At 44.2% G+C, this 22,294-nt stretch overlaps 1 protein-coding gene across 1 annotated transcript in view; it reads right to left on the bottom strand.

Moving 5' to 3' along the window:
• LOC133776783 (protoheme IX farnesyltransferase, mitochondrial) overlaps nt 1-22,294 on the bottom strand; it is a 145,071-nt gene that overhangs the window by 86,292 nt on the left and 36,485 nt on the right. The window contains exon 4 of the mRNA XM_062216014.1: nt 18,607-18,731. Within this exon, the coding sequence (XP_062071998.1) occupies nt 18,607-18,731 (125 nt within the window). The remainder of the gene's footprint in view (nt 1-18,606; nt 18,732-22,294) is intronic.

Below are 22,294 nucleotides of genomic sequence, written 5' to 3'. Positions count from 1 at the left end.
AAGCAGCTTAAGAGGGAAGTTCCTAGATAGATCTGAACCCTGGGAATTCCCTCCTCACCCCAGGAAGCAACAGACAGGAAGAGCAACGCGGGAGATGCGGGCCAAGCAGAGGTGTACAGTCCGGGTTGCACTCTGCATCGCTCACCCTGGCTAGCTTCTTCCTGCACAGGTGAGGACAGGTTAGGCTTCTCTCCAGGTGCCCTGCACGCCTCTCTCCTGACCACAGTTCCAAGTTCACATTCATCTGGGTGAGCTTTCTGATTTGAGTCCTGACTTCCAACAAACAGTACGCCACGGTGATTACTCACTCACTCGTTCATTCATCTGTGGGACTCCTTCTGTACCAGAACTCCTACGATGTTCCACGCAGTGTTTGGGGTGCTGCCAGAAGAATAGTGGACAAACCCAAGTCTGTAATCTCACGTGGCTGATGTCGCAGTGTGTGTGGGGGGTGGGGGTGGGGGACAGAAAATGGACAACAGATACAGGGCAAAAGGAGTGCACAGTGTTGGTGCCAGGGGCGATGTTTGCGCATAGGTTTGAATGGAGCCTCCTGGGTGTCTGTGAGGAGGCTCTGGGAGCAGGAACTAAAAGGCCCTGGGAAGCCAGCAAGGCTGGTGTGCAGCGAGGGAAGGAGCCAGCAGAATTGTAGGAGCTGAGGTCAGGGCTACGGGATTTATTTTGAGTTGGGCCATTGAGACTCCTCTGGAGCAAGTTACTCTACTTGTTCAGTATCTTTGTCCACCCCAGGAGGTAAGGTACCAAAAAACATACCACCAGTCCCAGCCCGCGGATTCCAACTTCTGTCCTGTCTTCTGTCCTCAAGTCTGTGTAGCGCCCCTATGCCCTACCCTAGTCACTCAGCACCTGTTTCTACTCCATGCGGTACCAGTTCTTAGGATTCTTGCTGTCTCCATCTCCTGCCAAAGTCTCCACTTGAGGTCCTCTTTCATCTCCACCTGAATGTACCAAAAACACTGCAAACCTGCAAACCCTGCCAAACACCCAAAACCAGGGGCCAGCCCTGCAGCACAGCAGGCTAAGCCACCACCTGTGATGCTGCCATCCCATTTCGGATGGCAGGACAGAGTCCCAGCTGCTCTGCTTCTGGTTCAGCTCCCTGCTAATGGCATGCAAAAGTAGTGCAAGATGGCCTAGTGTTTGGGCCCCTATCACCCATGTGGGAGACCTGATGGTGCTCCTGGCTTCTGGCTTTGGCCTAGCCCAGTCCTGCCTGTTGCAGCCATTTGGGGAGTGAACCAGAAGATGGAAGATCTCCTTGTTTCTTTCTCTGTCTCTCCCCATCTCTTTCACTCTGCCTTTCAAATCAATCAATCTTTAAAAAAAAAAAAAAAATCCACAACCAGATTATTATGTCTTTGCCAAGACTTGCTCCTTTTCCTCCATCTCCTACTTCACTGGATGGACCTAACCGGCCACATCAGAAATCTAAAAGGTAATCTTTATGCCTTTCTTTTGCTCACTGGGACATGTAATTAACGACCAAGTGCTTTCTACTCAACCTCTAACAGCTCTCCTCAGGCTCTCATGAACTGAACTTTAACACTTTGTTAAGAGAAAGCAAACCTCTCCATGTTCTGTCCACAGTCAACAGATTCTTATTAATAAACAGTGGCAATAATTAACGTTGATTCTGTGCCAAGGCATATGCCAACTCTGCAGAGGAGGAAAACCTCTAGACTCTCAAGTTAGGGGCGAACTAACTGACAACAGACACAAGCAGAGAAAAGGCAGGTAATTTATTCCTTTTTAATTTCGCCTGGAAGAGGGGGTCAGAGTAAGAAGCAAATACTCAAAGGACTGGTGAGGTTTGTGAACTTATGTGCCATCGCAACAGGAGAAAGTGAGGAGGGGAAAGCTGTTACGGGAGAGCAAATGAACTTTGGGGAAAATAAATGGGCCCTTAGGAGACTAGATGGGCGCACTGAGAACCTGTGCCGGTGTCTGGGTACGGTGCCAACTTCTGCTCTCACAGAGGGCTGGAGTCCTCCAGGGGAGAGGATGTATGACAACTGGGTTCTTTAGGGAGGCTCTGCTTTTAGGCACGTAAGGAATCGCAGGAACACAAATACCTTGAGTTCAAAATAATTCTTATGCCAAAGCTATGTATTTCTGGATGGGACAGCCGGACCCTTTCAGTGTTTTGTATCATTTAATTTGCTCAGTAACCACATCTGTTTACAGATAAGAAAATTGAGGTTCAGAGAGGTAAAGTCAGCTGCCCCCAGTCACAGAGCCAAGCGGCAGGTACAGAACCAGCTGCAGGCAGTCTGGCTCCCGAGTGCACTCAGCCAGCAGGCCTCACTGGGCATCTGCCCTGTGCTAGCCCCCAGCAAATGCTGCACTTACCGTCAAGTGCAAAGGACACCACGCGGTCACTCACAACAAACAAATGAGCGCTGAAGGACTGAGAAAAGGAGTACGAGGGAAGGCAGGCTGGCTGGCGAGGCGCAGGAGGAACAGCTGCCCAGGTGTCAGGGGGAGGTGCGGGAAAGCCTCCTCTGAGGACCTGACGCTGTTAGCATTCTTCGATTTCATTTTTATCATCAGGCCAGCCCCTGCCTGTTGGGTACTGCCCATCTCTCACCAGCACTATTAAGTACAAGAAAGAAGCGATGCCTGTGTCCCCACACCCAGCACAGTGCCTGGCGCTCACCAGGTGCTTGAGAAATGTCAGCTCAACAGACAACACATTCTGGAGGGAGCCAGACTCTAGGTAAGACGTGGGCAGTGAGAGGTGTGAGGGCTGAGCAGACAGACACATGCAGGCTGTGGGCTGAAGTCAGCATCTCCCTCCCGATCCTAGTAACAGAAAGCTATCAATCCTCTTACGGTCTTGCTGAAAACTTACCAAAGGCTGCCTTGGGGAGGCACAGGAGGCTGTTCCAGACTGCCCCTGCTACTTGTTTAGCCAGATCTCCCACCGCACCAGCCCCTCCTCCTGTCTCAGGTTTCTGCTGCACTGCCAGGCCTCCAACTCCCTGCGTGGTCCCCCCCACGGGAAATTTCACTTCTCTGGGTTTTGACTCATCATGTTCCCTCTGCCTGCCCGGGATCCCTCTCAAGTGCACCTAAACACACATCTAGCCTGCTGTTTTATTTTTCTTTCTTTTTTAATATTTATTTGTTTGAAAGGCAGATTTACAGAGAGGGAGAGAGAGAGAGAGAGAGAAAGAGAGAAAGAAAGAGATCTTCCATCTGCTGGTTCACTTCCCAAATGGCCACAATGGCTGGAACTGCACTGATCCAAAGCCAGGAGCCAGGAGCTTCTTCCGGGTCTCCCACGTGGGTGCAGGGGCCCAGGGTCGTGGGCCATCTTCTACTGTTTTCCCAGGCCATAGCAGAGAGCCGGATTGGAAGTGGAGTAGCTGGGACTTGAATTGGTGCCCACATGGGATGCTGGTACTGCAGGCCGCAGCTTTACCTGCTACGCCACAGCACCGACCCCCATCTAACCTTCTGATAGGTTCCTCTGGCCTCTTCTCTGAGAAGCTTTCCAGACCTCCACAAGTAGACATGAGCACTCCCTACACCTTCCTTTGTACAGCTAAGGAGCTGTCCACTTCCTGCCACAGTGCTTGTGTACTTTATTATATTTACTTATAATATGTGTCTTCCTCTACCAGACTGTAAGCTGCTCCAGAGTAGGGACCAATCTCTTTATTTCTAGCAAAAGCAAACAATAAATGTGTGAAGATCCTTTGAGAAAACAGCTTCCAAGAAAATCGCAAAGAACACTGCCACATCCGACTACTTCTTTTTTTTAAAGATTTATTTATTTATTTGAAAGACAGAGTTACAGAGAGGCAGAGGCAGCGAGAGAGAGAGAGAGAGAGAGAGAGAGAGGTCTTCCATCCACTGGTTCACTCCCCAAATGGCCACAACAGCTGGAGCTGGGCCAATCCAAAGCCAAGAGTTTCTTCTGGGTCTCCCACGCGGGTGCAGGGACCCAAGCACTTGGGCCATCTTCTACTGCTTTCCCAGGCCATAGCAGAGAGCTGGATTGGAAGTGGAGCAGCCGGGACTAGAAGTGGTGCCCACATGGGATGCTGGCACTATAGACGGCAGCTTTACCTGCTACGCCACAGCATTGGCCCTGGTCCTACTACTTTAATGACAGTCTGCTTTCCAGGTCGAGCCGAGTGGGAATGACTTTTCGGCAGGCAGGTGAACATCAAGAAATTTTGAGGTGCCCCCCTCACACCCACTGCAATAATTTCAACTTGAAGTATGCAGAACAAACAAAACTCTGTGCAAGTGGGAACTGGTTCAGTCACGTCCGCTTGCCCTCCACAGGCATTAGGATGAAGTTGGAACGCCTCGATGTCCCCGAGTGTTTAGGAAATGGTCTTTTGTGAGTATGCTGACATCACCTGAGGCATGGGTACCTGGGATGGCTGAGTATCTACCTGTTGAAAAACTACTCTTCTTCTTCTAGGAAAACACCTTAGACTTTGAATTAGAGGACTGACCTCTCCCCTCTCCAGCTGTGTATTCAAAATTCACCACACGCTTATTTCAATAAATAAGCTATTCCGCCATTCAGTCATTCACACGAGGGTGGGGCTCACAGAGAGAATCCAGGCTCAGTAAATTCTGTCCTTTGCTGATATCCCAATTTACAGATCTCCGAACATTTTTATTGTAAGAACCAAGGATGTAGTTTTTATACGCTTATGTTCTTAGGTCAGACGTTGCATCTAATCCCCATTATTTTAAATCCCTATCAGGGACGTGCCAGGCAGAGACTTCATTCACATATTTCCAGCACTGCACTGCTAGATTCTTAATTGTACTGTAGCTCAAAGCAACACCAGAACAACCACAGCTTTATTTAGATAATTAACGAAGAGTCAGGATGTTATCTCACTGGTAGTTTTCTTTCTCATTTGCAGTTAACTACCTTCTAGTCCTAAAGAAAACACCAATCAGAATAAAAGCCAAAACTGCATCTTAGTGTTTTAAGGTTGCACAGTATATTTTAAGGCATAAGGATATATTACAAGGATACATAAATCTTATTAACTTTCTCTTTTGTTTCATCCTATCTCTACATTCCATCATTCAAATCCTTTACAATTTCTTTGTTCCCCCTGTGATCATTGCTTCCGGGAGAAATCTGGCATGGGATCTAAAGGAAATGCCAGAGCAAAATTTTCCTTAAGATTAATCACACAGGTAAGTAATTTCCCTTTCTTGCCAAACAATATTTTCTAAAACTTCTTAGAAAATCAATAAGACAAGACTGGGTGGTCATGGAAATGTGAATTTTAGGATTTACTTAATCGCTTACACACAGATTTTAGAGGTCGAATAGCTGCCTAAAGTGGTCTGGAGTTCCATTACCATGTAGAAACAGCAACAAAGAATTCTCAAGTCAGTCTGGGCCGAAGAAGCAGAGTTATAACAAGTAACATCTGCTGCACTGCCTGTCCCCTCACCCTAACTCCTGCTCCTTTCCGTGTCTGGGGGCTCGGGATGGAATTCCGATTCGTCCAAGGCCTCCAATTTTCAGGTACAGATATAGATCATGGCTTCAAGCATTTTCAGGTACTAAAAAGCAGCCTCTATGAGACAAGGAAAGGCAGCCTCCCATATCAGCTACACAGGTGTTTCCCATGAGGCATCAGTCAGCTAAGAGAAATCAGGGAGCAGAATCAGTGTGGTTTGGAGTCGAGAACACACAGGCTAATGGCATTCAGGGGAACAAGCTTTCAGGCAAAGCAACCCATAACTGAAGATTAAAAAAGAGAAAAAAGAAACATAATTTGGAAAGAACCTCAGCTTGACCTCTGCTAGGCGGGAGTGACAGGGAGACAGCCAGTAAGAAAAAGCAGTCTCTAAGCCATTCACACCAGGTTTAATCACCACATGGTACCCAGGGACTCAAGGCTCAACTCTTGGGACCAGTGCTGCGGTGCAGCGGGTTAAGCCGGTGCCTGTGACACCAGCATCCCATATTGGAGTGCTGATTTGAGTTCCAGCTGTTCCCTTCTGATCCAGTTCCCTAATAATGTGCTTGGGAAAGCAGAGGAAGATGGCCCAAGTGCTTGGGTCCCTGCCACCCACGTTGGGAATTCCTGGAGTTCCTTGCTCTTGGCTCTGGCCTGGCCCAGCCCCAACATTGCAGCCCTTTGGGAACTAAACCAGTGGATGGAAGAGCTCTCTTTCTCTTTCCCTGTGTTAGAGAGAGAGAGAGAGAGAGAGAGAGAGAGAGAGAATGAATGTGTGTGTGTGTGTGTGTCTTTCCCCCCTCTCTCCGTGTGTCATTCTGCCTTTCAATAAATAAGGCTTCTTTAAAAAAAAGAATTTTTACAGGGCCAGCATTGTGACATGATGGGTTAAGCTGCGTCCTGCAATGCCAGCACTGCACGTGGGTGGTGGTTTCGGTCCCACCTGCTCCACTTCTGATCCACCTCCTTGGGTCCCTGCACCCATGCGGAAGACCTGGATGAAACTCCTGGTTCCTGGCTTCAGTCTGGCTCAGCCCTGGCCACTGCGGCCCTGCAGGAAGTGAACCAACTGGTGGAAGATCTCGGTCTCTATGGCTCCCTCTATCTCTCTGTAACTCTGCCTTTCAAATAAATAAATCTTAAAAAAAAAAAAGAATTTTAACTCTTCAAACGCATACTGGTATCATTTCTATTATTTTCACTATGCTTCAATTAAATATTTTTGATACTATCATCCCTCTCCTCCAACATTTCTTTGATTTATCCGAATTGCATACATAACTTCATGATCTCAAAAAGCAGAAAACCAATCTCTGTTGAACCTAAGTCATCATCACACATTCAAATATGAAGAATTCACACCTAAGTATAAACGCACTTGAAATACGAGTGTATTCTCTCTCACACAAACAGCTTGCAAATAGAGGCAGGGCATCCCTAACCCAAAAGTCTGAAATCTGAAAAGTTCTAAAATCCAAAAACTTTCTGAGCCCTGACATGAGGCTACATGTAGAAAATTCCACCTGACCTCATGTGACAGGCAGCAGTCAAAATGCAGGTGGAACACCAGAAATGTATAAAATTACCTCCCAGCCCTGTGTAAGGCACGCATGGAACACACGGATTTTGTGCTTAGATTCAGGTCTCATTTCCAATGCGTTTAATTATGTACATTCAAATATTCCAACCCTCTGCCCACTCCTACAAATAAATAAATTATCCAAACCACTTCTGGCCCCATGCGTTCTGGATAAGGGATACTCATTCAACTTGAACAACTTAAGTCTGTTAGTATGCTACGGAAAACAAACACATTTTCTCTTCCCATTCTCCCATCCAAGTACTAACCAGGCTCGACCTAGCTTCACTTGCGAGGTCAAAGATTAGGGTACCTTCAGGGTAGTATGGCTGTGGAGCTCTTCTCATTCAGACGCTAACTGAGGGTAAGTGGAAGATACCTGGGGCCTGAAAATACAGAGGATGAGGGCCAACATTTTCTGTTGATAATGTTGCTAACAGCTAACATCAGTGGAGCATCTAGCTAGACTAAGGCGGGAATGCGTTAACGCCTGGGGATCCCATCGCAGACAGATGCATGGCCACGCCCTCCAGAATGGCCCAATTCTGAGGCAGCGACAGGACCAGGACACCTCAGCTCCGGAGAAAAGCAGTGAACTGGGTCCCCAGGTACTGTTCCAGTTTGACCATTTTCAGATGAGTAATCTTGGCATCCTCGGGCTCCCTTTTACTCTTCTGCAACTCTGGAATAAGGCCTTCTCACAGGGTAATTGTAAGAAGCAAAGAAAGTAATGATGGCTAATGTGGCATGTAAATTATAAAAAACGATCTACAAGTACACGTCCAAATTATCATCATCTCTGCATTTGTTGGCAAAACTTCACCTGGAGTTATTTTGGTTACAAATACCAATGCCAAACTCACTCCACTGAGATGGATCATTCTGGAGAGGGGAATCAAAAGTAATTTAGGAACTATTTGGGGTTATATAAATTCAGGAAAAGAGCCTCTGCATTTAGAATGCGTTTTCTTTTTGACTTCACTCAGTAATGCTCATCATCTTCTTTATATATAAAAACCATATTTGGTTGGAGACTCTCTTCCCACACTGTATTCAAGGAGTCTCCATGAAAACCTGACCTGGCTCAGTAGCTAATACGAATCATCTGAATAAGCCATCGGTTAGGAACTTCAGAGGACACTGAATGAATGCAAGTTGCCCACCAGTTAGAACATCAAAGTCAAACAAATCACACCACTAAGAAGGAAAATATATTTTCATATTGATTTTTCTTACATGTATGACGCTCAATAAATCCCACCACTGGTATTTGCTAACATTAAGTCTTAACTCTCCTTGAATTCAACTGGCAATTTAATAACCACTTTTGTTCAACATGGAAGATGAAAGTCAATTCCCATTGCTCTAGGCCGACTGCAGAGTCGAAACAAAAGAAAACATCAGAGAAAGGGAAAATGGAGAGAGACGCATTAGACATCAATCTCATATTCACTGGGAAAACAGGAAAATCTCTACCTGATTCTTCTTGCAGCATTTAAAAAGCTGGCAATTTTCTTTTGCCCTGCCCACCCATGTAATTCAGGGCTCTTTATCCAAAACCCTTCCTTTTTACCTTATTTCAGCCATGAAAGTCTCAAGCACTGTCAGTATCAAACAAAAACACGTCTCTTCTTGGCCCCGTTTTATTCACACCTCTTGATCTCTTCCATTTCCTTTCATAAAAATTCTTAAACTTTCAAGGATACATTAGATCCTAAAGACAACATACCCTTATCAGATTTACCTTTCTAATTATAACCTGCCTCTCAGATCTGAAACTCTACTTATGTTTTGTGCCTTTCTTGTAATTTTCTCCAAAACAAAGTCACTGAGAACATCAATGGTTCTTCTAAGAGCTCAAAGTTATGAATCCATTCATCATTTATTTGATCTTTCAAAAAGAGCCAGGTTTTGAAATCCCATGAACCTAGACTCCGACAAATGATCTAATGTACTTAAAAAGCTCAGAACATGCCTTGGTATACAGCAAGTGCTAAATAAGCGTTAGCTGCAATTACTGTTATCATGAATACTTCTGGCTACTTCCCCCACCCCTCTTCCCTCTCTTCACATTTTTTCCTTCAGAATATATGCATACTGGCAGAGGGATGAATGTACAAGTTACATAACTCACAATCACTGGTTTCAAAGAGTTAAGAACAGATACGAATGAATAAGTATACACAATACCACAAGTGCCCATCAACCACAGTTAGGAAGTGGTACACTGCTAGTATGGTCCCATGGAAGAATATCAAGATACAAGGAGGCAGACTTTGGCTCAACACAGGGAACACAGCCCTAATCATCAGGACTGCCCACCTAGAAAGCCAGCTGGCCTGGAACTCCATGACCACCATGGCTAGCAGCAGAAATTGGCCAAGAACACTGAAACAAAAAAGTGACTCCGGAGACAAAAAAATGTCATTAAAATTCCAGGGCCATTTAGTGAGAGCAGAGCAATAATGGACGCAAAATACTCTTCCAGGCCCTCCATGTGTGTGGCAGGAGAGCTCAAAGGACTATGAAGAGAGTGACCTGAAGCATGCCAGTTGACCCTGGGCGTGCATACTCTGGAAAGCTCCGCCTTCCCGTGGAAACACAGGCAGAACTGAAGCCCAGGCCTTCTGATACTAAGGTATTTTTACATCGTCTTCCTTGCAGTGACAGATAGAAAGCATAGTCACAACATGATTAGCAAGACCACAGGGTTTCTTGCCCGAGCTGGGATGCGCAGAGTAAGGGGGCATTCTTAACGCCAAGCACACAAGCATAAAGCAGGACATGCGATCACTCCAGTTCTCAATTGTAGTTATACAGTAAGAAATGGAAGCCAGGGATTGCCTGAGGCAGAAACTATACCCAGGATCTTGACTAAAGATCTCAGAATGAAAGCAAAAGTCGACATTATTAAAGCAGGGGTTCTGAATTGAGGGTGGTTTTGGTCTCCAGGGTGCAACTGGCAATGTCACAGCTACACAGAGGGGGGCTACTGTTGTTATCCAGTGGGTACAGGCTGAGGTTACTGGAAAATACCCTGCAATGCACAGCCCAGCCCTGCACAACAAAGACTTACACAGTCTAAAATGTTAAAAAAAAAAAAAAAAAAAAAAAAAAAGCGTGCTGAGGTCGAAAAACTCTCCATTAAAAATGGAAAGATCTGACTGGGTAAACATGAAACTCTGCAATACAGCAAAAATTAACGGACAAGACACTGTGGACAATGTTGGAACCTTGGATGACAATCTATGTGCAGCAAGAACATTTTTTTTTTCTTTTAAGATTTATTTATTTAATTTGAAAGGCAGAGTTACAGAGAGGCAGAGGCAGAGGCAGAGAGAGAGAGAGAAAGAGACAGAGAGAAAGAAAGAGAGGTCTTCCATTCACTGATTCACCCTCCAGTTGGCCGCAATGATCTGAAGCCAGGAGCCAGGAGCCTCCTCCAGGTCTCTCACACAGGTGCAGGGGCCCAAGGAGTTGGGCCATCTTCCACTGCTTTCCCAGGCCATAGCAGAGAGCTGGATTGGAAGTGGAGCAGCTGGCGCCCATATGGGATGGCAGCACTGCAGGCGGTGGGTCTACCTGTTTCGCCACAGCTCTGGCCCCAGCAAGAACTCTTAACAAAGGACATGCTTCCCAGCAGCAAAACAGGCAAAACTCACTGGCAAAAGACAACACAATGGCCAAGAAGCACTAGAAAACTAATTAATTAACAAACTCCACCTCCTAAGTGATCAAAACAACCTGAACTGTAGCTGGCACTTAGGCTGGCAGTTGGGACTCAGGGTGAGAGCGTCCACATCTCACTCCGGAGCACTGGGTTTGACTCCCGGCTCAGTCTCCTGCACCCAGCTTCCTACCAGTGCAGACACTGGTGATGGCTCTAACAGCTGGGCTCCTGCCGCCCACGTGGAGACTCAGAGTGAGTTCCAGGCTTTGGCCCAGTCCAGCTCTGGCCATTATAGAAATCTGAGGGGTGCACCACTGGTTGAGAGCTTGCTTGCTTTTTCTCCTCTCATCCTTCCCTTTCTCTCTCTCTGCCTCTTAAATAAATAAATTCCAAAAGTTAAATAAAGCCACTTGAATTAAAAAGACACACAGCAAACATCATTTATAAACCTGGCCAAGATTTCTTTCATAGCTGTTGGTGATGAGCACTTTACTACACTGCCAAACAGAAGTTGATTTCACATCAATAAAGAAACAAGACTGTCTGGGAAGAAAGACATTTAGCTATACTTAAAATAGACGTCTTATTTTATTTTAACCCTTTATTTTGAAAACACCATAGGGGCTGGTGTTGTGGTACAGATGGTTAAGCAGTGACCTATGATGCCAGCATCCCAGATAAGCACCAGTTGCAGTTCTAGTTCTATGCCTTCTAGCCAGCTCACAGCTAATGCACCTGGGGAAGCAGTAGAAGACGGCTCAAGTGCTTGGGTCCCTGCCACCCACATGGGAGACCTTGGATGGAGTTCTAGGCCCCTAGTTTCACCTGGCACAGGCCCAGCCATTGTGGCCATTTGGGGAGTGAACCACTGGATAAGATCTCTCTTTGGAACTCTACCTTTAAAATAAACAAATAAACCTTATAAAAAGAATGTAACATAGTTTTGCATATATCACAATCTATCAAAAGAAATAATGATGTCTGGTATGATTTAGCTATAAGAATTTCAGCTCAGCACTGTTTACATGGGCAAAAAAAAAAAAAAAAAAAAAAAAAAAGCTAAAAATTACTAAAATGTCCAATAAAGAGGAACCAATGAAGTAAATCAAGGAATAGCCACATATAATCCTTAAAATCACAATGTGCCAAATGTGAGTGTACCTCAAAAAGCTTGTGGGGGAACGGAACAAAAAGTTGTTTATTTTGGAACAAAGACTATTTCCCAGTACTCACTTTCCATGACTTTTTTGAAGTACCTTGGAAGGATATTCATGACATCTTATGGAAACATACATACATACCATAAACATGATATAAATAATTTCCCTGACACACACACACATACATACACTTACATGTAAAAATGTATGTGTGGAAAGTCTTTAATAATCTAACCAAAATATTAACACATGGATCTATGAAGGTACTTCAAAAAAGTTCATGGAAAAATGAAACCAAAAGAGAAGTGTATTTTGGGTATAAAAAAAGTTTGAACTGCATGCATATGCGGAAGTTTGTGGAGAAATACATGTTATAACAATACTATGCTTTCAATTTTATCTTTACATCAAAAACAAGCATGTTTTAATTCTATTTTTCCATGAACTTTCTGGAGTACCCTTGTATTTGGGGTGGCCGTATCTAAGCACCATGAAAGCAGATTCTTTTTTCCTCTGCTATAGCTGTAATATGTACAAAAATCAGACATATAAGGGAAAATAAAAATGGAAATACTATTGTCTGGAATAGCCAAAGCAATCTTCAGGATAGCAAAGGCAACAGGAGGCAATACACTATCTAACTTTAAAATATATTACAAAGTTACAGTTGTTATAACAGCATGGTGTTAGCATAAAAACAGACACACAGACCAGTGAACAGAACAGAGACCCCAAAAGCAAACTCACACAATGACAGCTAAGTGATCTTTGACAAACACGTTGAAGAGCACACACTGGAAAAAAGGACAGTTTTTTCCATAAACGGTGCTGGGAAAATTGGATGTCTACATGCAAAAGAGTGAAGCTAGACCCCTATCTCCCACCATGAACAAAAATCAACCTAGAACGGATGAAAGACCTCAATGTAAGACATGAAGCTATTAAAATACTAGAAGAAAACACAGAAGAAATAGAAATGTGCAAGCAGTTTTTAAGAACTCAAAAGGACAGGAAACAAAACCAGAAATGGACAAATGGAATTTCGTCAATAAACAGCTTAGTGCACAGCAGAGGAAGCAACCAAAAGAATGGAGAGACAACCTACAGAATAGGAGAAAGAGATCTGTGAGTTACACACCTGACAAAAGAATGGAGAGACAACCTACAGAATAGGAGAAGAGATCTGTGAGTTACACACCTGACCAAGGATTAATAATCAGAACATATCAGGACTTCAAGTCAATAGTATAAAAACCAAATAATCCAATTTTAAAAATAGGGAGTGGATTTAAATAAACATTTCTCAAAGGAAGACATACAAATGGTAAACAGGTACATAAAGAAAAAATGTTCATCATCATCAGGAAAATACAGATCAAAAGCACCATGATTCGTTTCCTCACGCCAGCTAGACTGGCAAGATAATCAAGGCAAACGATAACAAGTGCTGGTGTAGGGAATGTAAATTAGTTCACCGCTTGTGGGAAACAGGACGGAGATGGCTCCAAAAGCTGAAAATGGAGCTACCCTACGATCCAGCAATCAACACACTGGGTATACAGCCAAGGGACATGGCATCAAGTCTGAAGACAGATCTACACCCCCAAGTTTTCTGCAGCATCATTCACGAGAGCCAAGGGATGGGAACATCCTAAGTGTGCGCCCACACATACGTGGCTGGAGAAAATGGGGTGCACATACACAAGGGAACACGCTCCAGCCATACAGAAGGATGGGATCTTGGCATTCACAACACCACAGATGGAACCACAGTCATTATGTTATGTCAGTCAGGCAAAGACAGACAGGCAACACATGACCTGGAGTTTAGATGGGAAAAAAAAAGGGAATAAGGCAATACTCCTTGTACTGCTTCCTAATTTTTGCTCTGTAAATTCAAAACTAAACTGAAGTAAAACACTTATCCTAAAAAGCCGTGGAATCTAAAGATAGGGAGTTAAAGAGGAACAGCGATTACTGCAGGCTGGGGAGAACAGGAGGCAGGGAGGCTGGGGAAGGGTTTGATAAGGTGTTGAAAGGTGTTCCGGCGTTCCGTAATGCACTATGTTTTTCTCCAACGACAGTGATGAGAAAAATTAGAAGAGAGGGTTTTGAATATTTTCACAATAAAGAAACATTAAATGCTTGAGGAGACAGGTGGTCGCCTCACAGGAACACCACACAGTGCACCCGTGTATCAAAACATCACATGGTGTCACATAAAAGTGCCCTTTTTATTTGTCAGTTTCAAATAAAAAACTTTTTAAAATGTTAGTGCTATTTTTGCTTATCTACATTTTTCTCACTGGTGTGCAATGAAAATACTTCTAAAATAAGTTTTTTTTCACTGTTGCTTTTTAAAAGAATAATTCAGGGCAGGTGTTTGGCATGGCAGTTAAGACCCAACTTGGACACCACATCCCATACAGGAGGGGAGTATGTTCCAAGACCTCCAGTGGCAGCCTGAAACCATGGATAGTATGTAACCATATACATGTTATGTTTTTTCCTATACAGGCATACCTCAGACTGGGGCTGGGGAACTACTGTATATGTAGCATAAGTAAAATAATCCCAATTACGGCCTGTTATTCTAACATCATGTTAAATACACAAAATAGTTGTTATAAGTTCCTGACAATACTCATCTTTTTCTAATTCTGAATTAATTCCACTGGAATTTATTCAACTATTCAGTTTGTCGCTTGTTTCCTAAGATTTGGTCAGTGAAAACCATCCATAACATTTTATCTTTCAGTCGTTAAATTAAAAACATTTTATGGATAGCTTTCATCCTTTGATGTAATACTCGCTTGAAAGCTACACTGTGGTTTCGAATGAAGCATGTATATATATTAAAAAACATGTATGTAATTTCTTTTAACATTTTAACGCTAGTGGTTTCTTATACATCTCTTTATGCACTCACTAGTCACTGCTCCATAAATCAGAAGCTGAATCTCATTTTCTCTTCTTAAAACAAATGTGGAAATTGCTTTGCAAAGCTTTATTTTTTTTTTCTATTTTCACAGAAAGATCACAGAAAAAAGGGTACAAAGAAGAAGCTCAGAACTAAATGAGTAACAGCTCAAAGAAAAGTATTTTTAAAAAACTTCATATATAAAACCTTATTTGAAGCCTTTTATGAACACAAAAGGAAATTTTTCTTCCTACAGAACCCCATTAGAAGCTGAAGTATGTTTGTATAGACCGGCTGCATGTGTGCGTTCTGAACACCAATTGTCTACAACAGGAAAAAGCAGTCTGCTCTCATTCTTTGCTAAGGGCTGCTTCTTCACCTGTCTGCTGTTAAAAAACTCAAAGTAAATCCTTGTTGCCCAGCATTCTTGGTTCTGCTTATCCTATTTATTTAAAATTTATTTATTTATTTGAAGGCAGAGTTAGAGAGAGAGAGAGAGAGAGAGAGAGACAAAGAAAGAGATCTTCTATCCACTGGTTTGCTCCCCAAATGGCTGCAACAGTTGGGGCTGGGCTGATCTGAAGCCAAGAGCCAGGAGCTTCTTCCTGGTCTCCCACATGGATGCAAGGGCCCAGGGACTTGGGCCATCTTCTGCTGTTTCCCTGGGCATATTAGCAGGGGCTGGATCAAAACTGGGACTCAAATCAGCGCCCCTATGGGATGCTGGCTCCACAGATGGCGGTTTTACCAGCTACGCCACAGCGCAGGGCCCTCCTTATTGTATTTAAAAGCACTAATAGAAATGGCTTCAAGCTCTTTTCGCTTAAGTTTTCAACACCAAAGCGGGCGTTAGGGCACAGCTGGCTAAGCTGCCTTTTGGAACACCCATATCCCATACTGGAGTGCTTGGTTCTAATCCCAGCTACTCCACAATTCCAATCCAGCTTCCTGTCAATATACCTGGAAAGTAGCAGATGATGGCCCAAGTACTTAGCTTCCTGCCACCTAATGTGGGACACTCAGATGGAGTTCCTGGCTCCTTGCTTTGGCCTGGCCCACCCTTGGCTATTGCAGCGTTCTGGGGAGTGAACCAGTGGATGGAAGCTCTCTCTATGTATTCTCTCTCTCTTACTCTGCTTTTCAAATAAATAAATATTAAAATTTAGGAGACTGCCTGATAACACTGGAACAATAATATTTCCAACCTAATGTTGAAGAAATACTGTAATCTGGGAAGCAGGTGGATACCATAATAGCACTAGGATTTTGCTATGCTGGGAATCATGAAGATTTTTTAGGTACTGTTGTGCTTCCAAATGAAGTCAGAGCCCGACCAAGTGAGAGACATAATGTGATGGATGGAAGAAGACAAGAGAAATTCACCGGCACAACAAGCATGGCTTAAGAACCAACATCAGTGAAGAGGCCTGGAGGGGAACACGACGTGGCCTCCCAGGGGAAGCCCGGCAGGGGCAGGTATACGTGAGAGGCAGCACCGTGCTGGAAAACCAACCCGAGAGGGAAACAGTCACAGAAGACACAGACGCTGCCACTCCTGGTACCAGAAAGAATCCCATCGCGTATTCTGCAGCTTTCCTCAGTAGTTCTAAAACTTACAGAAGCCACCCCACCCCTACAGCAAATACAGTTCTGCAGATTACAAAATCAAGCAGCCATCTAAACACACAGTCCTTTTAAAATGTCTAAAACCTTGTCCTACGTTCATTTTCTGTTCACTTCTGCCTAAATTTAAATCATTCCATTTTTTTCTATCCAGAAACTTTCTTGCTATTAATGACAAGATTATTTTCATACCAAATTCTTGAACTACCTCTTCTTTTTTTTGGGGGGGGGGGGCAGAGGGTGAGAGGGGGAGCAGCTTCAATTCACAACTTTCTTTCCTAATACTAGGGATTTCTCACTATTTAATGCTTTTTAGTTTTTTTTTTTCCTCTTCCACTGAATCCATGTGCTTTTATTTGACTTGTTTTAAAAGTAAGCAAAAAAAAAAAAAAAAAAAAAAAATAGAATGTTCCTGGTTTAACTTCTTGACATAAATCTAGAACTAAATAAATGTATTAGAAAAAAATTGAAAAATAGACTCAATACCAGCAGATAAATCCATTTTGCTTATATTGTGTTTTATTCAAATTTTCATGAAAATTATGTGCGTGATGAAACCACGGCTGCTCTCTTTGCCAAGATATACGGGGAGGGTGGCAAAAGGAACAATTCAGAAAAGACTGGACCGTGATTCACAGAAGGGAACAGTACTTCTGCTAAAGCACTAGGGCTATTTTAACCTCACTCTAAGACTGTTTTGCCATTAAAAAATAACAACAAAAACTTCTGTGAACTAGATTGATCGGTCCCCAAAGAGCTGATAATACATTATAGAAACACAATGCTCTTTAATCATTATCGAATGAAATTCCCACATTTTGCAGGCTAGCAACTTACCAACGGACTCAGCCAAGCTGTTTTCCTGCTGCTAACTCGAGTTCCTGTTTAAACACTGTGCCAATTCCTCTTGGGTGTTCTGGGGGTGTAAACGATTTCCCTGAAGTTTTCGCCAAGACCTTCTCACTATCGTATCTTATGAGAAAGCCACAAAGCTACGGCAGAACACAGTGACCAGGCAGGGAAGAAAAACTATTTTGGGGAATGATTTTGATGTTTAAAATAATGAAGGAAAAAAGCACACATGAAAATATCATGCTAATTTTTTTTTAATTCTATTTTATTTTAAATTAAAAAAAAAAATTTTTTTTTTGACAGGCAGAGTGGATAGTGAGAGAGAGAGACAGAGAGAAAGGTCTTCCTTTGCCGTTGGTTCACCCTCCAATGGCCACCGCGGCCGGCGTGCTGCGACTGGCGCACCGCGCTGATCCGATGGCAGGAGCCAGGTGCTTCTCCTGGTCTCCCATGGGGTGCAGGGCCCAAGTACTTGGGCCATCCTCCACTGCACTCCCTGGCCACAGCAGCGAGCTGGCCTGGAAGAGGGGCAACCAGGACAGAATCTGGTGCCCCGACCGGGACTAGAACCTGGTGTGCCGGCGCCGCAAGGCAGAGGATTAGCCTATTGAGCCACGGCGCCTGCACTAATTGGTTTTTAATATGATTCTGTATACCAAGTTAGCTATGTACTGAATTATTGCTTTTTTTTTTAAGATGCATATGCTTGTTTAAGATAAATTCTGCTTCGTATAGTGGTGGCTAAAAATGCGAAGAAATTAAAGAAAGAAAGAACAGCACATGCTATGACAAGATCAGAGGAATATACCTGATACAGATAAACTCAGACACTACCAAGAACAGAAGGCCACAACAGTTCTGATACATTTTTTTAAAAACACAAGGTATCCTAGTCACTGGAAGCCTACAAGAGTATGTCAAAAAGTTTGGGGAAAATGGAATTAAAAGGTTTATTACAGTGCAAAAAAATTATGAAATCCATGTATATGAAAGGTCTTCAAAAAGTTTAGGAAAAAAATAGGTATTATGAAATAAAACTATTCATGAATTTCAAAATTCTTTTGTACCAAAATAAACTTATTCTTTATGTCTATTTTCCACAAACTTTCTGAAGTCTACTGTACTCATAACCTGATCATATCTGAAAACCACTCACCTCCAAAGAAAAGGCAAAATAGAGATGTAACTGACAGAGCTCTACAGGATATTCAGTGCTACGAGTTCCCAGTGGTTCTCCATGATGTGACTGGGAAGGTTTTCAAAGTCTGTCAAGAGCACCTGGGGAAAAGCGACGACACCGTGATGCCACAGAAAGGTGAGACACTGACCTGGTTGATGGAGTTGGCAGCGCAGGAGGCAAGGCCTGTTCCGAGAGAAGTGAGCAGGAAGCAGGGCCAGTCGAAAGGTCCCGGAGCCAACGCAAAGCCAGCTGAGGTGGTGCTTACAACTAGAGCTGTGACACAGAAACAGGGCAGACGCATGGTTACCAGCAAGATCCCCACTGTACAAGCCAGAAAGGTGAAGAACAAACCATCTCCCATATAAACCAATTGGTTACATTCACAGCGTAAGCTGTAGGCTAAATCTTCTTTCATTTAAAACAAATTTACCTTTTTTCTGATTCTAAAAAAGTATATGTTAATTACAGAAAAATGTTAATTTTAAGTCTATATACTTGCAAGTAAAAAAAAATAATAAAAGACAGGCCTTCCAGAGTCTATCATTTACTTATGCATTCAACAAACATTTACTGAATAGCAAATTCACGATCAGTACTGTGCTAGGCAGTAGGCAACATAGGGGATAAAGATGTAGGTTTTGCTTTTGCTGTTGAGTAGACAGGAGATGACGGACATAGAACATTAGGTAGCAAATAACAAGGACCTCAATTCAAACTCCAAAGCCTAGTGAGAGGCTTGCCTATAACAGATGGTGTACGGGTAAGTGATGGTAATCCTACAGCCACCAACAAGAACCAAAGAAAGAGGCAAGGTGCTCGGGCTGGTGCTGGGGCCTACCAGGAAAATTTCCTGCCTGCAGTGCTGCCATCCCATATGGACACCAGTTCGAGTCCTGGCTGCTCCACTTCTGATCCAGTTCTCTGCTATGGCCTAGGAAAGCAGTAGAAGATGGCCCAAGTCCTTGGGCCTTTGCACCTATGTGGGAGACCTGGAAGAAGCCCCTGGATCCTGGCTTTGGATTGGCACAGCTCTGGTTGTTGTGCCCATTTAGGGAGTGAACCAGCGGATGGAAGACCTCTCTCTCTCTCTCTCTACCTCTCTAACTCTTTCAATTAAATAAATAAATGTTAACCAAGAAAAAAAAAAAAAAAAAAAAAAAGGAGGCAAGGCGCAGGAGCTAAGCCAGGCAACTCAAACATCAATACAGCTGCTCCTTTTTGGTAGCCCTAGTGCTCTTCTCCTGGGATCAACAGACTCTAGCAGAACCAGCAATTGTCCAAGGGTAGAACTGATATGGCGCTGCAGGTACCTGGAAAAAGTGTCACCACTGGTTGAGCTGATCTGGGACAGTGTCAAGAAGATGGCATTGAAACTGCAGCTTCAGGAAAAGGAAGAGGATGGTGAGGCAAGTAACTGCCAGGTAGCTGCAAGATTCCAAGAGCAGGCCCAAAGGGGAGAAGGACCAATGTCAAGCATCTCAAGTGGGTGACATCATCTACTTAGATTCATCAACCAAAACCCTAAGAGGCATCCTGTATCCTCTCCTTTCCCACTCAACGTGTAAAACACTGTCAGTTCTACCTCTGCCACCCATTTCAACCCATCAAGACAGCCACCATCTGGTGCAGTGGTTCTCAACCAGAATGGCTTTGTCCCCAGGGACATACGGTAATGTCTAGAGACATTTTCAGATACCACACTTGGGAGGGGAGGGTGCCACTTGTCTTCTCGTGGGAAGAAGCTGAGGGTGCTTCTTCATTTGTTTTTTTAAAGATTTATTTTATTTATTTGAAAGGCAAAGTTGGGGAGAGGGGAGAGAAACATTTCTTCCATCCACTGTTCACTCCCTAAATGGCCACAACAACTGCGATTGGGCCAGGCCGAAGCCAGGAGCTGGGAGCTTCATCTGGGTCGCCCATGTGGGTTCAGGGGCCCAAACACTTGGGCCATCTTCTGCTGCCTTCCCAGGCACACTAACAGGGAGCTGGATCGGAAATGGAGCAGCCCATACAGGATGCTGGTGTTGTAGGCAGAGGCTTAACCTTCTACACCACAGAACCAGCCCCTGAGGGTGCTTAACATCTTACCTATGGTGCACTGGACTGCATACCCAAGAAAGAACCTTCTGGCCTGTGGTGTCAATGGTGCTGAGGTTGAGAAATCCTGATTCAGCACAAGCTGTTACGGCAGGAGCCTCCTCCCTAACTGGTTTCCTCGCTTCCACCTTAGTTTTCTTCAGAGTGATGTTTTTAAAAAGTAAACAGATGGCATCACTTCACAGCTGATGCTACACCTGGAATCAAATGTAAACTCTTTCCCCTGCCCAAAAGTATGTCTCACACCTCTCTTAGGCTTTCTCTCTGCTCTACACAGTCATCTTCTGTTGTTCAAGTGTGCCAAGCTCCTTCTTGCCTCAGGGGCCTTGAACTTTAATTTTCTAGGCCTCTCTCCATGGCTAGCTCTTTCTCTTCTTTCAGATTCTAAGATATTTTCTTTTCTTTTTTAAATTTTTAAATGTATTTGAGAGGCAGAGACAGATGGATAGACCAAAGAGCTTCCCATTTGCTGGTTGCCTCTCTTTCCTGCCCTGCCACCATGCCCACAATGGCCAGGTCTGAGCCATGGCAAAGAGAACTCAATCCATGTCTCCATTCCAGGAAGCAAACACTCAACTGTATGAGTATCCCCACTGCCTCCCAGGGCCTGCACTGGCAAGAAGCTGGAATTGGGAACCAGGCATCAAGCTCAAGGTACTCCTACATGGAATGTAGGTTTTTTTTTTTTTTAAAGATTTATTTATGTATTTGATGAAAGTCAGTGTTACACAGAGAGAGAAGGAGGGACAGAGAGAGACAGAGGTCTTTCAATTGCTGGTTCACTCCCCAATTGGCTGCAATGGCCAGAGCTGTGCTGATCCGAAGCCAGGAGCCAGGAGCTTCCTCTGGGTTTCCTACGCAGGTACAGGGGCCCCAAGGACTTGAGCCATCGTCTACTGCTTTCCCAGGTCATGGCAGAGAGCTGGATCGGAAGTGGAGCAGCTGGGACTCGAACTGGCGCCTATATGCAAGGCCGGCACTGCAGGCGGTGGCTTAACCCGCTACGCCACAGCACCGCCCCCCGCCCTTTTTTTTTTTTTTTTTTTGGTTAAGATTTATGCATTTACCCTTTTGAAAGAGTCACAGAGAGAGAAAGACAGAGACAGATTTTCGACCTGCTAATGCACTCCCCAGATGGCTGCAAGGGGTAAAGCCAGGCCACGCTGAGGCCAGGAGTTTCATCCGGGTCTCCTGCATGGTTGGCAGGGGCCTAGGCACTTGGGCCATCTTCTACTGCTTTCCCAGCATGAGCACTTCAGCAGGGAGCTGGATGGAAACTGGAGTAGCTGGCCCCAAATCTGAGTGTCTTCACCAGCATCTTAACCACTAGGCCAAACAGCTGCCCTTAAGATGTTACTATTTAGGGAGAGCCTTCCTGTCACACCTAGTTACTCAATGGTGCATTATCATTCTTTTCTTTCCTTCCCAGGCCTTACCACACCCTGGCTCCTCACTGGAATAAAAACTGAGAGGGCAGGAGCCCTGTCTGTCTGTGAGGATCGAGGCCGTATTTTTATCACCACCTCTGTGCCAGGCAGAGAACAGTACTCACAGGAGGAAGAAGAAGGATGGTGGCTGCTGAACTGCAGAACATCAAGCCAAGGAAGTTAAAGAGACATCAAGAAGTTTGTGGGAAATGGAATTAAAGGGCACGGTCATTTCTGGTGCGAAAACTTTTGTTAAATCCATGCATAGTTATTTCACAATATACATTTTCCATGATATTTTTAAAGAGCTGT

Source organism: Lepus europaeus, chromosome 18, assembly GCF_033115175.1.
Source record: "Lepus europaeus isolate LE1 chromosome 18, mLepTim1.pri, whole genome shotgun sequence".
NCBI lineage: Eukaryota > Metazoa > Chordata > Mammalia > Lagomorpha > Leporidae > Lepus > Lepus europaeus.
This window is presented reverse-complemented; position numbering and strand designations above follow the sequence as displayed.